This window comes from Pseudonaja textilis, chromosome Z (assembly GCF_049901715.1).
Source record: "Pseudonaja textilis isolate UNSWEBS1 chromosome Z, rPseTex1.2, whole genome shotgun sequence".
Lineage (NCBI taxonomy): Eukaryota > Metazoa > Chordata > Lepidosauria > Squamata > Elapidae > Pseudonaja > Pseudonaja textilis.
The window spans coordinates 97,380,070-97,399,598 of NC_142008.1; the positions used below are offsets into that span (position 1 = coordinate 97,380,070).

The 19,529-nt window shown below is 37.6% G+C and overlaps 1 protein-coding gene across 4 annotated transcripts; it reads right to left on the minus strand.

Moving 5' to 3' along the window:
- Positions 1-1,277: 1,277 nt before the first annotated feature.
- Positions 1,278-17,465, minus strand: CBX1 (chromobox 1). Of its 4 annotated transcripts, XM_026710695.2 has the most exons (6): positions 17,248-17,465; positions 15,477-15,600; positions 7,252-7,422; positions 5,997-6,174; positions 5,140-5,234; positions 1,278-2,512 (listed from the first exon to the last, which is right to left on the minus strand). In XM_026710695.2, exons 3-6 carry the CDS (start codon positions 7,389-7,391, stop codon positions 2,368-2,370), a joined length of 558 nt encoding a protein of 185 aa, XP_026566480.1. In that variant the 5' UTR covers positions 7,392-7,422; positions 15,477-15,600; positions 17,248-17,465; the 3' UTR covers positions 1,278-2,367. The 4 variants fall into 4 exon arrangements, with proteins under 4 accessions (XP_026566480.1, XP_026566479.1, XP_087771592.1 ...); XM_026710694.2 differs by lacking the exon at positions 15,477-15,600; XM_087915466.1 differs by lacking the exons at positions 15,477-15,600; positions 17,248-17,465 and adding an exon at positions 16,940-17,107.
- Positions 17,466-19,529: the final 2,064 nt, after the last annotated feature.

Consider the following 19,529-nt stretch of genomic DNA (forward strand, 5'->3'; position numbering starts at 1 on the left):
AAGAAAGCTAAGGTTCCTGGAATCTGAAGCCAGGGATAGCTTGAATGTGCATTACTTTCTTTCCAATTTTAACCATGTACCCTGTAGACATCTAGATCACAACTTCCATTTTGATTCCCTTAGCTGGGGTCATCCACATTTTCAGTTCAGTTTGTATCTTCACTAGCATGCATTATCAGGCAACAATAGAAAACAAGTATTAAAAAGATTTTAGCATAGATTTGATGAATCTTAAATTACTAATAGCTAGGTCCTGGAGAAGTCTAATGTTCCTGTTTCTTAACGTACACTTTACAGGTATAGTCTCCATTTAAACTCATGCCACTTATAGAACAAGTTCACTAGACCTGAAGAACTGTTCCAATATTAACATTCTGTTCTCTCTTTCAATTTGTTGCATGACAACAAGATGTTAGCATAGATATGCTTTGGATACAAATTTGCAATGTGTAAATATGCTCTTCCCTCAGGACTTGGGCAGGTTCCGATTTCTCCACTGCCATGCAAGAAAAAAATCTTACTTTCTTATGCTTTAAGATTATAGTTTGCTTGCTTACTAGCTTTTCAAGTGATAAAGGTATTGGTGATGATTATAAATAGCATATTAAGTTGTGTATAATAGGTTGTTCTTAAGTTTTCTCCAGAGAAAATGCAGAAGTTAGTAATTAAAATAAAAAGTAACGTAAATTAGTAAAAAAGTAAAATAATTAAAATTAAATAAACCCAGAAGGGAATTACAACACTCATGAGCAATATAGCTGCCTGTGTTTTCCCAAAAATAAGACGGGTCCTATATTAATTTTTGCTCCAAAAGACCTATTAGGGCTTATTTTTCAGTTAAGTCTTATTTTGGGGGAAATGTGATACTAGATGTATTCATCTGGCTGACAATTTTAACAGGCTTATTTTGTGGGTAAAACTTATATTACAAGCATCCTGAAAAATCATGCTAGGACTTATTTTCTGGTTGGGTCTTATTTTCAGGGAAATAGGATACTACTTGAAGCAAGATGACTAGAAGCAAGGATGAGAAATGGCTCAACTTAGCTTGGCCTCTCTTCTACAAAGTGCCATTTGTAGTAAACTAAACAGGATATTTTGTCATTCCATATCTTATTACGGTAGCAGGACATAATTCTCTGTATGATATATACTGTACAATGTCATGAACAAATTTAAAGCCATGTATTTTCCCCTAAATTCTAGATTCACGACCCATTATGTAACACTTGCAAGGAAAACCTTGCCTATAGGGAAAAGAAACAGAAAGGTCAGGATTATAAATCTAAAATTTTATTAAGACAAAAAGACAGATCATTATGAAGTTAAATCCAAACACTTTTAGACAACATTTTCACAGAAGTCTACACATGCTTTATCTTAAAAAAGATTTGTACAATACAATTCTACGTACATACTGCCCTGTGAAGGAGTTGGTGGCTTAAAGGATTTGAGCATAGTTATTGGTAAAATTATCTCCTTTGTAAAAACAGAAGTCTTACATTAAAATTGGTGGCAGACCAAGACAAAGAAAGTAATTAATGCCCAAGTCTGACAGAAAGTGTTTGCAGAATATTCTGCAACTTATTTGTGCGGTAGAAAATAGTTTTTTCTTCTTTCTCACCACCACTCATTTAGATTCTCAAGTTCACATACATACAGGAAACTAAAAAAGGTAATTGTGGAAAAAGAAATTAAAAAGATGCATTATTTAGAACAAGGTGTTGCCAGTTCAACTACAGGGTTTAAATTTTCATGTTCCCTAATTTTAGATGCATAATTCTTATTAGCAGTCTCAACTTTTAATGCAGTCTCACTTGACACGTTTGCTCCATCATTTAAAATTGAATTTTTACTCAAGAGTAACTTAATTGCAATAAGATGCAATTTTTCTTTAAAAAAATTATGACTCTGGCTATAGAATACTGTGAACCACTCTTTGTCTCAAGTCAGTTGAACATACCTACACTTCCCACCCCAACAATACACAAATAATACCCTAAAAAAGGAACAAAACCTACACACACATGCTAAAAATGCTGTTAACACTATTTGAGAAAAAGACTGTAAATTTCAGGTGACCTTTAGAGAACATGCCACCTCCACCTGCTGTTTCTGTTGGTGGCCTTCATTCTTCCAATAAAGGTGACAGATTATGAATATATATGTTATATGAATATATATGTTTTATACATATATATATAAACATAAACACACTGTCATAGGGAGAAATCTTGTCCTGTTTCTACAGAGTGCATCCTCCTCAGCCAAGAGCTTCTTCACTTCTCCCTTATGTTCAAACCCAGAGTCTGGTATTTTAATACAAAAGTCAGCCAAAGGAGGGATGAAGACAGAAAGACAAGCAGATTAATTCTTGTCATCCTTCTTATCATCGTCCTCTGAGGGATAAGAGTGCCATGTGAGCCTTTCCTCATAAAATGAAATGACCACTTGTGGACACTTGATGTTAGCTTCCTTGGCAGGAACCAGATCAGCTTCATCTGAGTTTTTCCTATATAATCAAGAGAAAAAAAGAGTTTAATATTTAACATTGTTGAGCTCGTAAATTGAGATATCATGTGGCCAAATTCAAACTTACTACTGGTGAGTTGGTGGTCATTAAGCAAACACACAGTTATTAAGTAAATCCATTTTCCCCATGGGCAATTTTTCTGGAAACCAAAACTGAATGCTGGAAACTGACAAAAAAATTGCAAATTGCAGCCACGTGACCACATGATGCTGCAAATGGTTGTAAAGGTGAGTTGCCAAGGACACAGCATACAATCACATGACTGCATACGTGTTTCTATTTATGACCACTGTAACTCCAAAAACAGGTTTTAAGTAGCTCTGGAAATCCACCTTAACATCACTCATTAAGTGACAGGTCATAAATCAAGGACTGACTGTACAGATAATCCTCCATCTAAGACCACAATTAGGATTGAAATCTTGGTAGTTGAGCTAACAATTAAATGAGACATCCATATGACCAATTTGTTCAATAACCACAATCTTGGCACTCCCAGTTATTGCTATTAAGCAATCTCCTGGGTCGTTAAGTTGACTGTCTTAGATAAGGAACATGGAGGAATCTGGGGGAGGGTCTATTGGGGAGAAATCTAACTGGGCTGCAGGGGTGGAGCAATATTTTTCAGGAGCTACAATCTGACAAAGATTTCCCCCACTCCCAGGGAGGAGGAGGGTGACGGGAAAGAATCTTGAATGAATTTAACTCTTTCTGCAGCCCAAGGAAGGAATTCCTCCCAGTGGACAGAGGGGAGGAGAAATCCTCTGTTGTGCTGAAAATCTCAATTCCACAGAGCTGAGAGTCCTATTCCCCCAGTAGGCATCTCCTTCAATCAGCCCTCAGATACCAGAGGTAGTCCATTTGGCAGCAGCTTACAGCCTTCCTTGCTTGCTTCTCTACTCACCTTTTGGGGAAGCCAGCAGCAAAAGGCGATCACAAGATTACAGGGTCCCTGGCAACCAGTTGCAAGTGCAAACAGGTTGCCAAGCATCTGGCTTGTGACTGCATGAAGATGGATTGTAATCACGTGAGGCATAGTGTTTTACAATGGTCAGAAGTGTTTTACAGGGGTATAAAAGCAACCTTTATGAGATCATTGTAGTTTTGAAAGTTGTTAGATGATCATTGTAAGTCAAGGACTACCTGTAATTTAGCAAAGCCAGATTTTGAAGGTTTGTAGTTATATACAAAACATTTCATTCCAGAGACAGAAGCTAAATTTTCTTATTGTTCACAAGATCATATTTATCTGACTGGGGTTCTCAAGATGTCAATCTTTTGGAACAAGAAATATTTCATAATTCACTCATTAAATGTTCTGCTGGTTTATACTTGACATTACTAATAAGACAATTGTAATGAAATGTCTCCAAATTGAGCAATCACTTCTAAGATCTTATACAAATAATTATGTTGCTTGAAGTGAATTTATACAGCATTTTTTCTTTAATGGAAAATCTAAAGCCAGATCAGACTACATCCTAGACTTATGACCATAATTGCACCCAAAATCTATGTTGGTAAGCAAGACAGTTGTTATACTAGTCATACCATTTTTGCCATGGTTGTTAAGTTAATCACTGCAGTTATTAAGTGAATCATGTGGTCATTAAGTGAATATGGCTTTTCCCATTGACTTTGCTTGTCAAAAGCTAGCTGGTGATCACATCACTCCTGGACAGTGCAACTATCATTAATACATGCTAGTTGCCAAGCTCCAAAATTTTGATCCTGTGACCATGGGATGCTGCAATGGTCATAAGTGTGAGAACCGATCATAAGTCACTTTTTTCAATCACTTTGAATGGTCATTAAATGAATGACTGAAAGTCAAGGACTACTTTTGTAGATAAGACAAAATACACAAAATAATAGTACCATCAACAGACTATGCACCTTGCTTTAATGCTAAACGAGCAAACTAATTTAGGACAGCATATAGAGGCATGGATATATATGCCATTTCAGCTGTCAAGCAACTCAAGAGCTTAGATTCGGCCATAGGCAAACAAGATTAAAACAATAAAAATCTCAGTAATGTCAGGGCAAGTCAAATCGGGAAGGAGCAATGGAAAAGACCTGCCTCTGAGAACATATGACACAGTAAATGACATTTTTAGAAAAGAGGAAAACCAGAAGGAAGCCTATTCTTCTGGACTTAACTGGACATGTGGAAACCATCAGGAACAGATAGCCCCATAGTTTAAAGGCTGAAGTACAAGGTAACAATTTGCACCTTGAAACTAATTGGTAGCTAGTACAGATGGTGGTGGTTACATGAGCATGCTAGAATACTGTAGCTGTTTTTTTGGATCAGATGAGCTGCCTTTTCAAAGGCAGTCCAGATGGAAGTGCATGGCAATAATCCAAACATAGGAGACTAATTTTGGTAAAGTGAGTATGGCCTCATCCAGAACCAAAGATGGAACCAGATTGCTTCAAAACTCCTAGCCACTCTCTTTTTGGAATTTAGCCTGAATTTATTCTTCCTTATCCAGCAGTCTGACATTAGGTCACAACATTTCCTCAACATTTATACAAGTAAATGTCATATTTCTATTTGAAGATGTGCAATGACAGCTTCAAAAATTAAAGAACAAATTTACCATTTCATTAGGAACATGAGCTCCCCACTGGAATCTGTGGCACCAATAATCCGTTCTGGCTCAAACCCTCTTGCAAATCCTCGAGGCTTTTCAGCCTAACAGCGAAACAGAAATGTTAATATTGCTGCTTTTAGAGTTTAGCACAAACAGATCAAGCACTGAAATTAATATGGAGCGTCAGATAACACAAAATATTACTTCCAGAAAATGGTTTCTACTATACTCTAGAAATGAAGGAATCCTAAATTAAGAATATCACACATATATTATTAAACTATGGAATTTATATTGCTCAAAACTGTTTGAACCCTAATCTCATGTAATTTTAAAGACAGACTTTTAACAAAATTAAACAAAGTGGAGCTGTTATTTTTGTGAACTAATCAGTTAATGGCAGCTTACCAGAGACCATGCATTCCTTGAAATTCTAGATTCTAATGAAACAATGGACTATAAATATTAATGAGATAAAAACTCTACATTAAATTAGAATTAAAGTTTTACGGCTATAAATTGGGAGTTTAGCTACACTTCAAAGGATGAATGGAAAAAAAATCTAACTACAAACAGAAAAAAAACCCCGAAAGGAGGAAACAGTATGTAAAAACAGAAATAAAAATGCTAAGTACCTAAAAGATTAAAGCAATAAACCTGGAGGAAAGAATAAAGTTCTTCAAAATCACAGGCAGCAAAACAGTTATTTAAAGATATTTACATATCTCAAAGATATATACTGTATAGCTGTAAACTATAATTATGCCCCTCTGTTTAAAATATCTATCCAACTATTTTTTTCTCTTGAACAAAAAGATATAAGTAATCTTGAGTGGATCACATGTTGAAGGAATTTGCCTTACCTCTTCTCTTTTTTTCTTTGGTCTGCTTTCTTCCCCCCTATCCTCGGAATCTGACTCAGCCTTGCGCTTGCTTCCCTCTGACTTGTCAGTTTCATGTGCTGTTTTCTGGGATTGCAGGAATTCTGCAATTAGGTCAGGGCAGTCGAGATTCTCCTCTGGCTCCCATGTATTATCATCACTGCAATGCAGCCAAAATACCAAAGTTTATAACTATCATTTTTATACTTCTATCACATATGATCAGAAAACAATACTTGACTGATTATGAAACATGGAAATTCTTGGCATATCTTAAGAGCAACTTTTTATAAATGGAAAAGTATTAAAACTATAGAATTTGCACCACAAGCCTTTTATTTGAAATCTGTCGTAATTGCTGACATTTTTATGAGTACATAAAAAAAACTGTTCCCATGTATAAATAAGTTACAAAACCCAGGAATATGACTTAATTTGAACTAAAGCAGAAGGAATGTTGCATGATATACACAGGGTATCTAGTGACAAATGGAAGCGAATTACCAGGGTTTCAGTGGTTTTATTTTGCTGTGTGAATCTTGGTTTTATGAAGCGAGAATTAAAATATGGATTATCTGACAAAACAAAAAAGAATAGCAAACTCAAGCTTTTGTGCATTAATAACTAATGCAGAACAGTTTTTCGTTTTCCTCATTACTAATAAATATATGGTTTAGGTAAGGCTCTTGAAAGGCAAGCTGTTTTAGATAATCCATGTATTCAAGTGCCCCTCAGAGCAAGCATAATGTATGGCAGTGACAGTAAATGGGTCCCTGGAAAAACATATAGAAACATCTGCATAGGTCACCCAACCAAACTAAAATGTAAGCAAAGAAAGTAATGTAAGCAAAGAAAATAATGTAAGCGAATCAGAAAGTATTTTTTGGGAAGAACAATCTACATCTGATTTTTAAATACATTGTTATCCTGCAGGAACATATGATTCGTATTACCACATCTCTTCTTAAAGTGTCACATTTGCATGAAGGCTGCCAAAAGGTACAATAAAAATAACATAAATATAAAACTTTTTTTTTAAATGGAGTAGGTTTAAAGCTCAATCTAACAGTTGAAGTATATTACCACAAGGTAAGATTTTTAAAAAGTTGAACTGGATTTTTAAAAAGCCGTCATTCTAAGAAATAAGCACTATGGAATTTAATACAAGGTCTGAAAAACTGAAGTCAGCTGATCTTTCTTTTCAATAGAACTTCAAAATAAAGGAATGTAGCCTTACTCTGAAAAGCCTTTCCACTTCAGCAAGTATTCCACTTTGCCTTTCATTACCCGCCTGTCAAGAACTTTCTCCACCACATATTCCTCCTCTTCCTCTTCCAAGACCTCCTCCACTTTCTTCTTGTTTTGCTTTTTTCCCATTGTGCTCGCCAGCTTTGCAGTTTAAAGGAGGCTGTTACAGAAAATGAAAGAGACATCAGAAATGAAAATGCTGATTGGGAATCTTTTGGAATTACAGCAGCAATACTAAATAGAAGTTGTTTTCTACCCAGTATTCAGCTATAAAACAATAATCGAAAAAATATAATGGAAAGATACCTACATGGATAGAAATACAATTACAAGAACACACATGGGAATATGTAAGTCCTATCAACATCTATGGTCCACAAATAACCACATAATAGCAATAGCAGCTAGACTTAGATACCATCCTATAGTTTTTACAGCGCTCTCTGGGCAGTTTACAATGTCAGCATATTATCCCCAACATTCTGGGCCCTCGTTTTACCAATCTTGGAAGGATGGAAACCTGAATTAATCTTGAGCCCTTCAGGATCAAACTCCAGGCTACGGGCAGAGTTAGCCTGCAATATAGGAGACTAACCACTAGGACATAAACCCAAGCCTTGCTGAATGCATTCATATATCCATTATCTGTGATTATTTGATTCAATAAGCATAGCCTTTTTAATTAATAGAACATACATATTGACTCTGGGATCTGATTCTATCAGAATGGCACATGCAAGCTAAGGCAGCAGTTGCCAATTTAGTTCTATCCAATTTAGTTTTTCTTCCAAGAACAGAATACACTGCAGGAAACAGCATTGTTTCAATTTTAAATTTCTCAGAATGAATCTTTATGTTCACAGCAAGATAAATTAGCCATCACATTTTATTTTGCTACTCTCAGAAAAACCAATAGATTCTCTACATATGGTAGAACAATAATTTGATAAGAACAGAGGAAGGTAACATTATCAAGTAGTAAGAACAGCATAAGTGTATCCAGCAAGCAAACTAGATTAAACAGCTTGCTTCTCCTGGAAATCAAGAATTACAGTCTACTGGAAAAAGAAAAGGCCTCCTGCAGGCAAAGCATGTCACAGCAGGAGGATACACTTGTCTCAGTTGGGGTTTGATAAAAACAGACAAAAGCACAGCTAGGGTTTAGAAAAGGGTCTAGTTTGCAATGAAGAATGGTTGTCTAGGGAGATGCCTATGAAAAGGGGCTGAAGGAAGGGAAATTTCTAAACATGTTTTACTAAGCTTAAACTGGCTTCCAAATGGTGGGAGCTCTAGTTTTGAGTTGTTCTGAGTGTAGTTATGGGTTATTAACATTCTTGGCACACTAACAAGTCTTTTTCTATCTGTACTCCCTTTTCTTTGTACAACTTGGTCTTTTCCCTTTGTAAGCTTGAAGCCAGTGTCTTTTTTTAAGTATGTGAGTTCCTTTGATGCATTACTATTTGAAAAGCAGAATAAAAATATACATGATTGAAATAAGGTAATAATGGAGCTATATCCAAGCTAATTCAAATTAATGACAATTAGTGAAGACAGAATTAATTTTCTACAGTACTTGCATACAGTTTTAAGCAAGAGAATCTGAATTTCCTTGAATTAAGGCTATTTCTATCATATACACATCCCCTCTCAAACAGGAAAGGGAAGAACATACAATTGTGTGTGTGTGTGTGTGTGTGTGTGTGTTTTCTTAAGTTTTTGCGGGTACTTATATGGATGGTATTCAGCTTTGTTCAGGTATTTTCCCACGTCATTATAGTTGTGCTTTTAAAGTTGTAGCAACGTTTCGGCAGAATCTCATCTGCCACCATCAGGCTTCTGTATTGTGTTTGTCAGTAAGTCAGACTTTTACAGCCGTTTCAGTTTTAAATTTGGGGCAGCCTACTGCTGTGCCAGAATGGTTTCTTCTTCATCCTGATTGGTTGGGAGTCTTGGTCTGTGTTTATTGGTCTTGGAGTTTGCTGTGTTTTGCTTGATTGGTGTTTCTAATATCTTCTGTCTGTTTTGTGGCTTTTTTTGTCTTGGTTGGCTGGCAACACTGTGTTCCTATATTGGAGACTTTTAGTGCAGCTTGGCTCCGAGTAAATGGACGGCTATCATTTGTTAGGAAGCTAGGTTTCATCTGGGTGCCTGGTTGGGGTGTGTTTGAGCTGGAGGTATAAGGGGGGGATCTTTTTGTGCCCAGGTATTTGCCTGGCTTGTTGTGTGGAGATTTTTTTGTTTGTGAATGCAGGCTTCCAAATAATTGACAATCTGGTGGAATCATCTCTTCTATTCATACTTTCAGGTCTTTTTTCAATCTCTATGGCTTCTCTGATAATTTTGTGGCTGGGGTTTTCTGTAGTGGCTAGGGTTTTGGTGCCATTGAAGTTGATGCTATGACCTGTGGCTTTCATGTGTTGGACTAATGAGGAAGTGTATTCCAGCTTTTTTACTGCATTTTTGTGTTCATCCAGGCGGGTACTTATTCTTCTATTGGTCTGTCCATTGTATGTAGCCGGGCATGATGCACAGGGGACTTCATATATGCCTTGGTTTTCCAGGTCAATTTTATCTTTGGGGGTTTCTAAGGATGGGTGCTATTTTTCTGTCTGTTTTGAAGGCAGTCTTGATGTGATGCCTGTGTAGTATCTTAATGATTTTGTCTGTAGTACCTCTTACGTAGGGCAGGACAGCTGTTCCATAGGTCTGTTCATCTTCTAGGTCTCCATTATGTCTCAGTGTGTTTTTGTGGATCAAGCCGGTGATTTTGCTTTTGTGGAAGCCGTTGGCTGTCAGTACTTTAGTCAGGGTGCATAGTTCAGTCTTTATGTGTGTCTTGTCTGCCAGGCGTTTGGTTCTGGCGCGTAGTGTTTTGGCCACGGAGTTTATCTGTGCTGGGTGGTGGTGGGATTGGGTGTTGAGGTAGCAGTTGGTGTGTGTTTTCTTCTGGTATATGGTATGTCCTAGTGTGCCATCTGTTTTTTTTGTAGACTAGTACATCTAGGAATGGTAGTTGTTTGTTTGTTTCCATTTCCATGGTGAACTTGATTTTGGGGTGTGTGCTGTTTAGGTGTGTTGGGAAATTGTTTAGGTTTTCTTTTCCATGGGGCCAAACCACAAATGTGTCATCGGTGTATCTTAACCATAGTTTGGGTCTGTGGGTGGCATTAGCCAGGGCTCTGGATTCGAATTCTTCCATGAACAGGTTTGCAATGACGGGTGACAGTGGTGATCCCATAGGGGCTCCTTCAATTTGCTTGTATCTTTGTCCTTTGTATATGAAATATGTGTTGGTTAAGCAGTGTTCTGCTAACCATGAGGTGTTTAGCTGGACACACATAAAGACTGAACTATGTACCATGACTAAAGTACTGACAGCCAACGGCTTTCACAAAAGCAAAATCACCGGCTTGATCCACAAAAACACACTGAGACATAATGGAGACCTAGAAGATAAACAGACCTATGGAACAGCTGTCCTGCCCTACGTAAGAGGTACTACAGACAAAATCATTAAGATACTACACAGGCATCACATCAAGACTGCCTTCAAAACAGACAGAAAAATAGCACCCATCCTTAGAAACCCCCAAAGATAAAATTGACCTGGAAAACCAAGGCATATATGAAGTCCCCTGTGCATCATGCCCGGCTACATACATTGGACAGACCAATAGAAGAATAAGTACCCGCCTGGATGAACACAAAAATGCAGTAAAAAAGCTGGAATACACTTCCTCACTAGTCCAACACATGAAAGCCACAGGTCATAGCATCAACTTCAATGGCACCAAAACCCTAGCCACTACAGAAAACCCCAGCCACAAAATTATCAAAGAAGCCATAGAGATTGAAAAAAGACCTGAAAGTATGAATAGAAGAGATGATTCCACCAGATTGTCAATTATTTGGAAGCCTGCATTCACAAACAAAAAAATCTCCACACAACAAGCCAGGCAAATACCTGGGCACAAACAGATCCCCCCTTATACCTCCAGCTCAAACACACCCCAACCAGGCACCCAGATGAAACCTAGCTTCCTAACAAATGATAGCCGTCCATTTACTCGGAGCCAAGCTGCACTAAAAGTCTCCAATATAGGAACACAGTGTTGCCAGCCAACCAAGACAAAAAAAGCCACAAAACAGACAGAAGATATTAGAAACACCAATCAAGCAAAACACAGCAAACTCCAAGACCAATAAACACAGACCAAGACTCCCAACCAATCAGGATGAAGAAGAAACCATTCTGGCACAGCAGTAGGCTGCCCCAAATTTAAAACTGAAACGGCTGTAAAAGTCTGACTTACTGACAAACACAATACAGAAGCCTGATGATGGCAGATGAGATTCTGCTGAAACGTTGCTACAACTTTAAAAGCACAACTATAATGACGTGGGAAAATACCCGAATAAAGCTGAATACCATGCATGTAAGTACCTGCGAAAACTTAAGAATACATACATACATACGTACGTGTGTGTGTGTGTGTGTGTGTGTGTGTGTGTGTGTGTGTGTAAATAGTCTTATATGATGCCAAAACTCAGAATAGTCCAAAGCCATAATGAGATGGATATCTTAGAAAACAATGAAGTTCTTGAAAAAAAGATATATCTTAACTGAAATGCAAGAAACAGCAGGCAAGCATTTGATTGGTCTCCCCAACCTTCAAATACTATACAATGATTCAAATCTGAAACTGTATGTTCAACTACATTAATTCTAATCAAGAATTTGCACAAGATGAGATTTGAGTATTATTTGTCTTTTCTAACAAGTATATATTCCTTATTGGCTTTAAGTATTAATATTTTTTTAAAACTGAACTTTTTGTAATTTTTACTCTGAGGCGCAATCAATTAGACTCATGAAGGGCCCATAGCAAGGTTATGTTCTACCAGTACAAAAATCTCTCCAGACTGCATGTCTTAAGAACTAGATAACGTTCCATGAAATTCAAGGAAGGTCAGTTTTATCTCTTGAAGCTGCACAAGGACTGAAGGCTAATTCCCTTGTTTAATCCCTCCTCCCTGCCCAGCTTGAAGTTTCCCAACACTTACAGACTTTATGTACATTTTCAATTTTTTACAGTAAAATGACATTGTCAGCAACACTTTTTGTCAAAATTTATCATTTCAATTAATTACTTTTCCATGATACACCAAAATTTTGTGCTTAAAGAGGTGGCATGGTCAGAAAAGAGACTTTCTTTGCTTTTTCATCTTCTAATGGTATTTCCCATTTCTGAAATAGATGGGAAAGGTTACAGCTTTTAATGTTCACATATCTTTGAAATTGTGCTTTTCAATGACTCTAAGAAAGATGTAAAAATATTTTTTTCTTTACTTAATTTCCATTTCCTCATCTACCTCCTCCAGATTCTTGAATGGGGAAGAAAAGCTAAAGGAGAGGATTCAATTACATATTCCTCTCCTTAACCTCCTGATTCAAAATGTCTGCTTTATAACAAAAATGCAGAATAGCTTTATCATAGGGCAGGGATGTCAAACAATTTCACTGAGGGCCTCATCAGGGCTGTGGTTGACTTTGGGGGCTGGGCGGACATGGCTGCCTGGGTGGCTGTGACTAGCTTGATGCCACTCCCCAAATTGCTGGCATGTTTCCTTTTCGCATTGGGTAGACCGGGCAGAAGCTACCCTGGCCTCATCTTTCCTCTTTGCACTGGTTAGACTGGGCTGAAGCTACCGCTGGTCTGATCTTTCTTCACACTAGGTACACTGGAACAATCTTTCATCTTCACATTGAGTAGACTAGGATGGCCTCGTCGGCTGGGCCAGATCCAGCCTGCAGACCTTGAGTTTGACACCCCTGCAATAGGGCATATATGTTGGCAAAACTTCCTCCTACCAATATATCATCTTAGTTTTACAAAAACAATATTTTAATTATTTCCCCTTTTTGGCTTCAACTATATCCTTTTATTATGAAAATAATCCTTTCTTCCTGTTTTACTATCTCTCTTCTCCGTTATATCCAACTGTCACCCTACAATTCTTCAATAAACTAATTTCCCTACCCCCAAAACCATATACTTCAAAATGCATTGAGGTTATTTGATCAATATATATAATTGAAGAGGCAATTTGTTTCCTTATTCATATATAGATAGACCTTGACTTATGACAATTGAGCCCAAAATTTTTGTTGCTAAATGAGACAGTTAAATAAGCTGTTCCATTTTACAACCTTTCTTGCCACAGTTAAGTGAATCACTGCAGTTTTTAAGTTAATTACAAAGCTGTAAAGTGAATTTGGCTTCCTTATTGACTTTGCTTGTTAGAAGCTCACAAATGATCACATGATCCCATCACAAGGCAACTGTCATAAATATGAACCAGTTGCCAAGCATCTGAGTTTTGATCACATGACCAAAGAAATGCTGCAATGGTTGTATGTGTGAAAAACAGTTGTAAGTCATTCTTTTCAATGCCACTGCAACTTGAATATTCACTAAGCAAATGGCTACAAGCCGAGGACTACCTGTAAGAGAAACCGAACAAAAACAAAAATGTATAGTTCAAGTAGGCAGTATTATAGACATCAAGACAATACAAGTAAGTATGTAAATAACTATTAAAATTAAATAAAATATTTGCAATTTATTTTCAAAATAATTATTGCTGTAACAAGAGGTTATAACAATACAACACAAACTTAGGCTTCATATAATTTCAGAATGTGCAGCATAGTTCATTTATTTTTATTATTATGGAGGGAGCCCTCCAAATTGTAATTTCACTTTCATGACCCTACATTGCATCACAATTAAATTTCTATTAGATACTCAATGCAAACATATTTTTATTTAATTATTATCCTACAAATTTCCTTCTTACCAATCTCACCAAAAAATACTGCCAAGCATTTCTAGACCTGATTATAGTATCTGGCCAGTTAAGTAGAATAGTGAAGAGGAGATGGGCGTGTTTATAGATAATATAACAATGAAGTGCTTTGCAATTTTTAGTAGTTTCTAAGCATAAAATGCATTAAATAGTGCATATTGGTAATAGCTTACTAGTTCTTGGTACATACTATTAAGCCATAAACAATTATATTGGATAATGAGTGACCTGTTTTCCTTGCTTGTTTTTTTGCAGAGAAAAGTGCTGTAATCTTTCATAAGGATATCAGATCAGTCCTAATGGACTATGTATATATTAACCTAAATTTTTATTTAAACCCTGGCTATGTTAAGAGGAAAAAAAGATTAACTCATAACAAAGCAGGAGAGTAACTAATGAATTGGATTAAACTTTTGCCGACTGACAGAGTTCGAAGTGAGATATTTGCAGAATTCCTGTATAACTGGTATATGAACATCACTTTTTCTTTGGTAATTCAAACTGATACTACAGATAATCCTCAATCATTTATTTAATGACTTTTTGAAATTACAATAGAACTGAAAATAGCGATTTATACAAGTTTACACGCCTACGACTATTGCAGCATCCCATGGTCACATTATCAAAACTCAGGCATTGGATAACAGAGATGGTACTTAAAACTAAGGACTTATGACTCAGCAACTACAGCCAGCCAATCACACAACCTGAAATGAAACCAGGACTCAGGAAGATATTTAAAGGCCAGTGCTCCCCAAGACAAGCACAATCCAAACCACACTGAAGGTATATGGGGGACGAAATATTTGCAACCAAACTGCCAAGCTTGGAGCTCAAACCAATAACATAACTGGATAACTGCCATATACTATGATAGTTGCATTGCCCCTGGATGATGTAATCACCATTTGTAATCTTCCCAGCTGGTTTCCAACAAGCAAATTCAATGGGGGAAGCCAGATTCACTTAACCATATTATTCACTTAATAACTCATAATTCACTTACAGCTTAATGACTATGGCAAAAAACGTTATAAAATGGGACAGTACTCACATGTCTTTCTAGCCCCAAAATTTGGGGCTCAATTGTGGTCATAAGTTGAGGACTACCTGTACTCTCACCCAGTTTTATTTTTACATCCTGATCAAGGTCAGTAACTACCCAATGAATGTAGACTTGAACCTGGGTCTCTCTGGTTCTTGTCCAACCCTCTTAACCATAACACATTATATTCAAGTTCATACTATTACATTTGCAATTTAGTGCTTCATGGTTTATTATATTGTAAACTAACCTTGTGAACATGAATTAGTACTGAAATCCCAGGAGCAAGTACTTACTATCAGGAGCAGCAAAATGATTGAGTGTTCAATGAAGAGCTCCTGAAACAATTGAGCAGGGTTGCAGATACTGCTCTTATCAGCATCACTGACAGTGTCTGTTTAACTCTTTGGATCTGCATACCTAGGTGCATTAAACATACATCAATGTGGTAAACGAATAGAGTATTAAACCTGAACTGGGGAAACCTAGGCTCAAGTCAGATAAGAATATTACAAATTACATTAAACCAATTAATATAGTACATTTTTGCCTGACCTAGCTGTACGGATGATAAAGTATGATAAAACCAAACTCCTGACAAAAATGTAATAAAAAAACCACAAGTTAGTATTTTCCAACATAACCCATCACAAATACTTAATACATCATAAGTGTATTTCCATAAATATATTTTTAATAATATTTCACCATCACAAAAAAAATTCACATTAATTTTTAAGGCATAGACCTGGAGGTTCTTTTCACCAATTCTTTCAAGATCTACTGACTTCTCAATAAGCTGCTTGTCTATGCTCCAAATAACATCATGTATTCATTGAACAGATACTTCTCACTACCAATAACTTTTGGGAATGTCTGGGGCTAGGCAATTCTCTCTACAGAAAAATGAAATTAAATGTCTTATTAATCCCCCACCAATCTTAAGAAGGGAAAATCCGACTTGATTTCTGAGGATCTACTCCATCCCTACTTATATTTCTCTCTCTCTCTCAAACAAAAAAAAGAATCCCTAATTTTCTTTTGGAGCATCTTTCTCAGTCAGAAAGGCTGGATTCCCGCCCCCCACAAACCAGGTGTGCATCTATTTGGAACCCAACGTTTTTATTCCACCCCCACCCCCACCCCCTCCCCCATTCCCTAACCCCTTTACATCATTAAACTTCCATTTCATCCATACGAAGCACACATACTTAGCATTTCCGATTACAGAATGTTTGTTTTCTGAAAAGCCCATCCAACAAATGACAACTTGTGTACAGCCCTCCACCCCCATCCCCCAACCTGCTGCTATATTTTACGGTGCTTTCGGTCTGTCTGAATACAGTAGTATACACGCCTCATCAGTGTCCCCCCCGTCGCCCCCTCGAACACCATCACTTTGGCTAAACAAATAATTCCCTCAACACCGTCCAACTATTTACAAAGTCTGCACTACTATTACTATTCATCTTCTCATCACTCCTTATCACCTCCCCTCCCACTTCTGACTGTATGACTGTAACTTTGTCCCTTGTATCCTTACGATCTATATTGACTGTTTCCTGGTATGATTTGATTGCTTATTGTACCCTATGACTATTATTAAGTGTTGTACCTTATGATTCTTGACGAATGTATCTTTTCTTTTATGTACACTGGCAGCATATGCACCAAAGACAAATTCCTTGTGTGTCCAATCACACCCGGCCAATAAAGAATTCTTTTCTATTTCTATTCTATCTGCCTTACTCAGACTTACCGTTTCTTCAGGCAAAGTGCCCCGCCATACTCCGTCGGGTATGTTTCTTGTTCTTTCCCCCTTCAGGACAAATTAGGTTTCTAAACTCAGCCCACTCGTAATTCCCAAACTATACCTTTCGTTTCTCTAGCCCCCACCCCACCCCGGCCGCTCGCGGGAGACCGTTCCGAATCCTGCAAGATCTCGAGATCTCCCAAAGCCCCTCTTGAAACCTTTTCAGCCCACCCCCAATATGGCCGCTTCGCCCTCATAAGCAGCGCGCGAGTTATCTGGGAGCCCTGTACCGTGTTCCCTTCTCTCGGCTTTACCTTGGTTAGCCCCGCCAACACCTCACGAAATGGAAACGTAAAAACAAGCACGGAGAAGCAGAAGAGCCTCGGCTGCAGTCGGGGGAAAAGCAAGGCTGCGTTTGAAAGGAGAGAGCAACGGCTGGGAAAAGGCCCTCTCGTTTTCGATCCGCCTCCCGCCAAACAAAAGAGCGCTGAAACCCCTCTACCCGCCGAGATGCACTGCGCATGCTCTCTGCAACTCTACGCCTCCCCCCCTCCCCACTTTTTTTAAAGTCTCTCGAAGCTATCCTAGCCCGCGGCATTCTGGGACCGGATGTTATTTTTTTTCTACTCTGCTGATAGACTTAATCTAAATCGTATTTGTTTTCAGGAGTTAAATTTCGCTTTTCCTAAAAAAAAACAAAAAACGAAATTTAACTCCTGAAAACAAATATGAAGTCTAGAATTTTAGCCAACTATGGCTCATCAGGTTTAACATCTTACCTTTCCCAAAGAGTCGATTTTTGTTTCATTACACTGGCAACCTGACTTTGTTTTTAAGAGTGCTTAAGTTTTAAGAGTTCTATCTTCTATAAATTGATTCCACTAGTTTTGTCCCGAAAAAAATGTTCTTACTGAGCCTTAATAAAGCTAGTAGTTGTAGTAAGCAGATCAGTGGAAGAAAAGCCTTGTGCTGCAGTTAAGCCCTGCATTTAGCCTGCAAACATATCTGAAATTATTTCTGAAATGTTTTGCTTCTTGAGGAATAGTTTTTATAAAATGATTTTTGGTAGAAATTTAAAACAATATTCTATTGACCTATGATGTTAATTCAATAAGGATCTTATCCATAACATTAGGAATATTTTTTAAAAAAGAAATATTAAAACTTTTTTTCCGACATAAAAAACCTCTTTGAAATAATTAAGATATCTTTTCATCTTTACAGAGTGATAGTTTCAAGATCATGTGAGGTGATAATACCACTTTATACTGCACTGATGTGTCCAAGCTTGGAATGCTGCTTCAGGTTCTGATCACCATGATACGGAAAAGATGTTGCGACAGGACCCTAGAAAGAGTGCAGAGAAAAGCAACAAAGATGAAAAAGGTCTGGAAGCTAAACCATATGACAAACAACTAAGGGAATGAATATGTCTATTCAGGGGTGGGATTCAATTTTTTTAACAACCAGTTATGTGGGCATGGCTTAGTTGGTAGGCATGGCTTGGTGGTAATATGACTGGCTGGGCGTGGGCAACCAACATCACTCACATCGAGGCACACATCTCCTTGCCTGGCCTCTTGTGACTGTGGGGATGCTACAATAGTCGTAAGTGTGAAAAATGCAACTTTGAATGGTCACTCCACACAAGCAAAGTACCAACCAAGGAGGAAAAACAAACTTTAGAGAAGTTCCTGAGACAGGAAGTCTAGTCCTGCCAAGAATGTAAAAAGGGTTAACGGAGAGGCAGTTTCTGTAAGCGACACCAGAATGTTTCCTTCCTGCCTGCCTTACAGGATTAGGCCAGTAATTTCTTCTAACAACCGGTTCTCCAAACTGCTTAGAATGTTAACAATCGGTTCTAGCGAATTGGTGTGAACTGGTAGAATCCCACCCCTGGTCTATTCCTACAAAGAGAAAGACTAGGGGTGATATGATAACAGTTTTCCAGTACTGTCACAGAAAAGAGGGGATTAACCTATTCTCCAAAGCACCTGGGGGAAGAACAGTCATTAAAGAGAGATCCTACCTAGAACTAAAGATAAATTTTCTGACAGTGGGAACAATTTTACTGATTTACTGATTAATTTCTATATCACCATCGCACATCATGTTGATTCTAGGCAGCATGCAAACAATCAGTGGAATGGCTTGCCTCCAGAATTTTGGATGGTACATCACTTGAGGTTTTCAAGAAGAAACTGGATAACCATTTATTTTGAATTTCTTAATCATTAGACCAAACTGGCTCTCTACTGGCTCTTGGGCAAATTTAACATCTAGGAGGGATGGGAATACATGTGTGGGACATAGTAATTGCTCCAAGAATAACTTGTCCAAGAATAAACTTATCCAAGAAAAACATCAATTTCCTTGAAACTTAAATGATGAAACTTCCTCCAGGCAACAGGACAAGGCCATGCAAAAATAAGGTTTGCCCAACAGAGTCCAACAGAGCAGATCTGTACAATATGTAGAAGAACAAGCAAGTTGAAAATACAGTATCCTGTTAAAAATAAGACAAAAATATGGTCAAATAGAAAAGTTGCTGCCAATGACAGTAGTTGATGTAGAGGATTTGCAGTTATATCCTTAC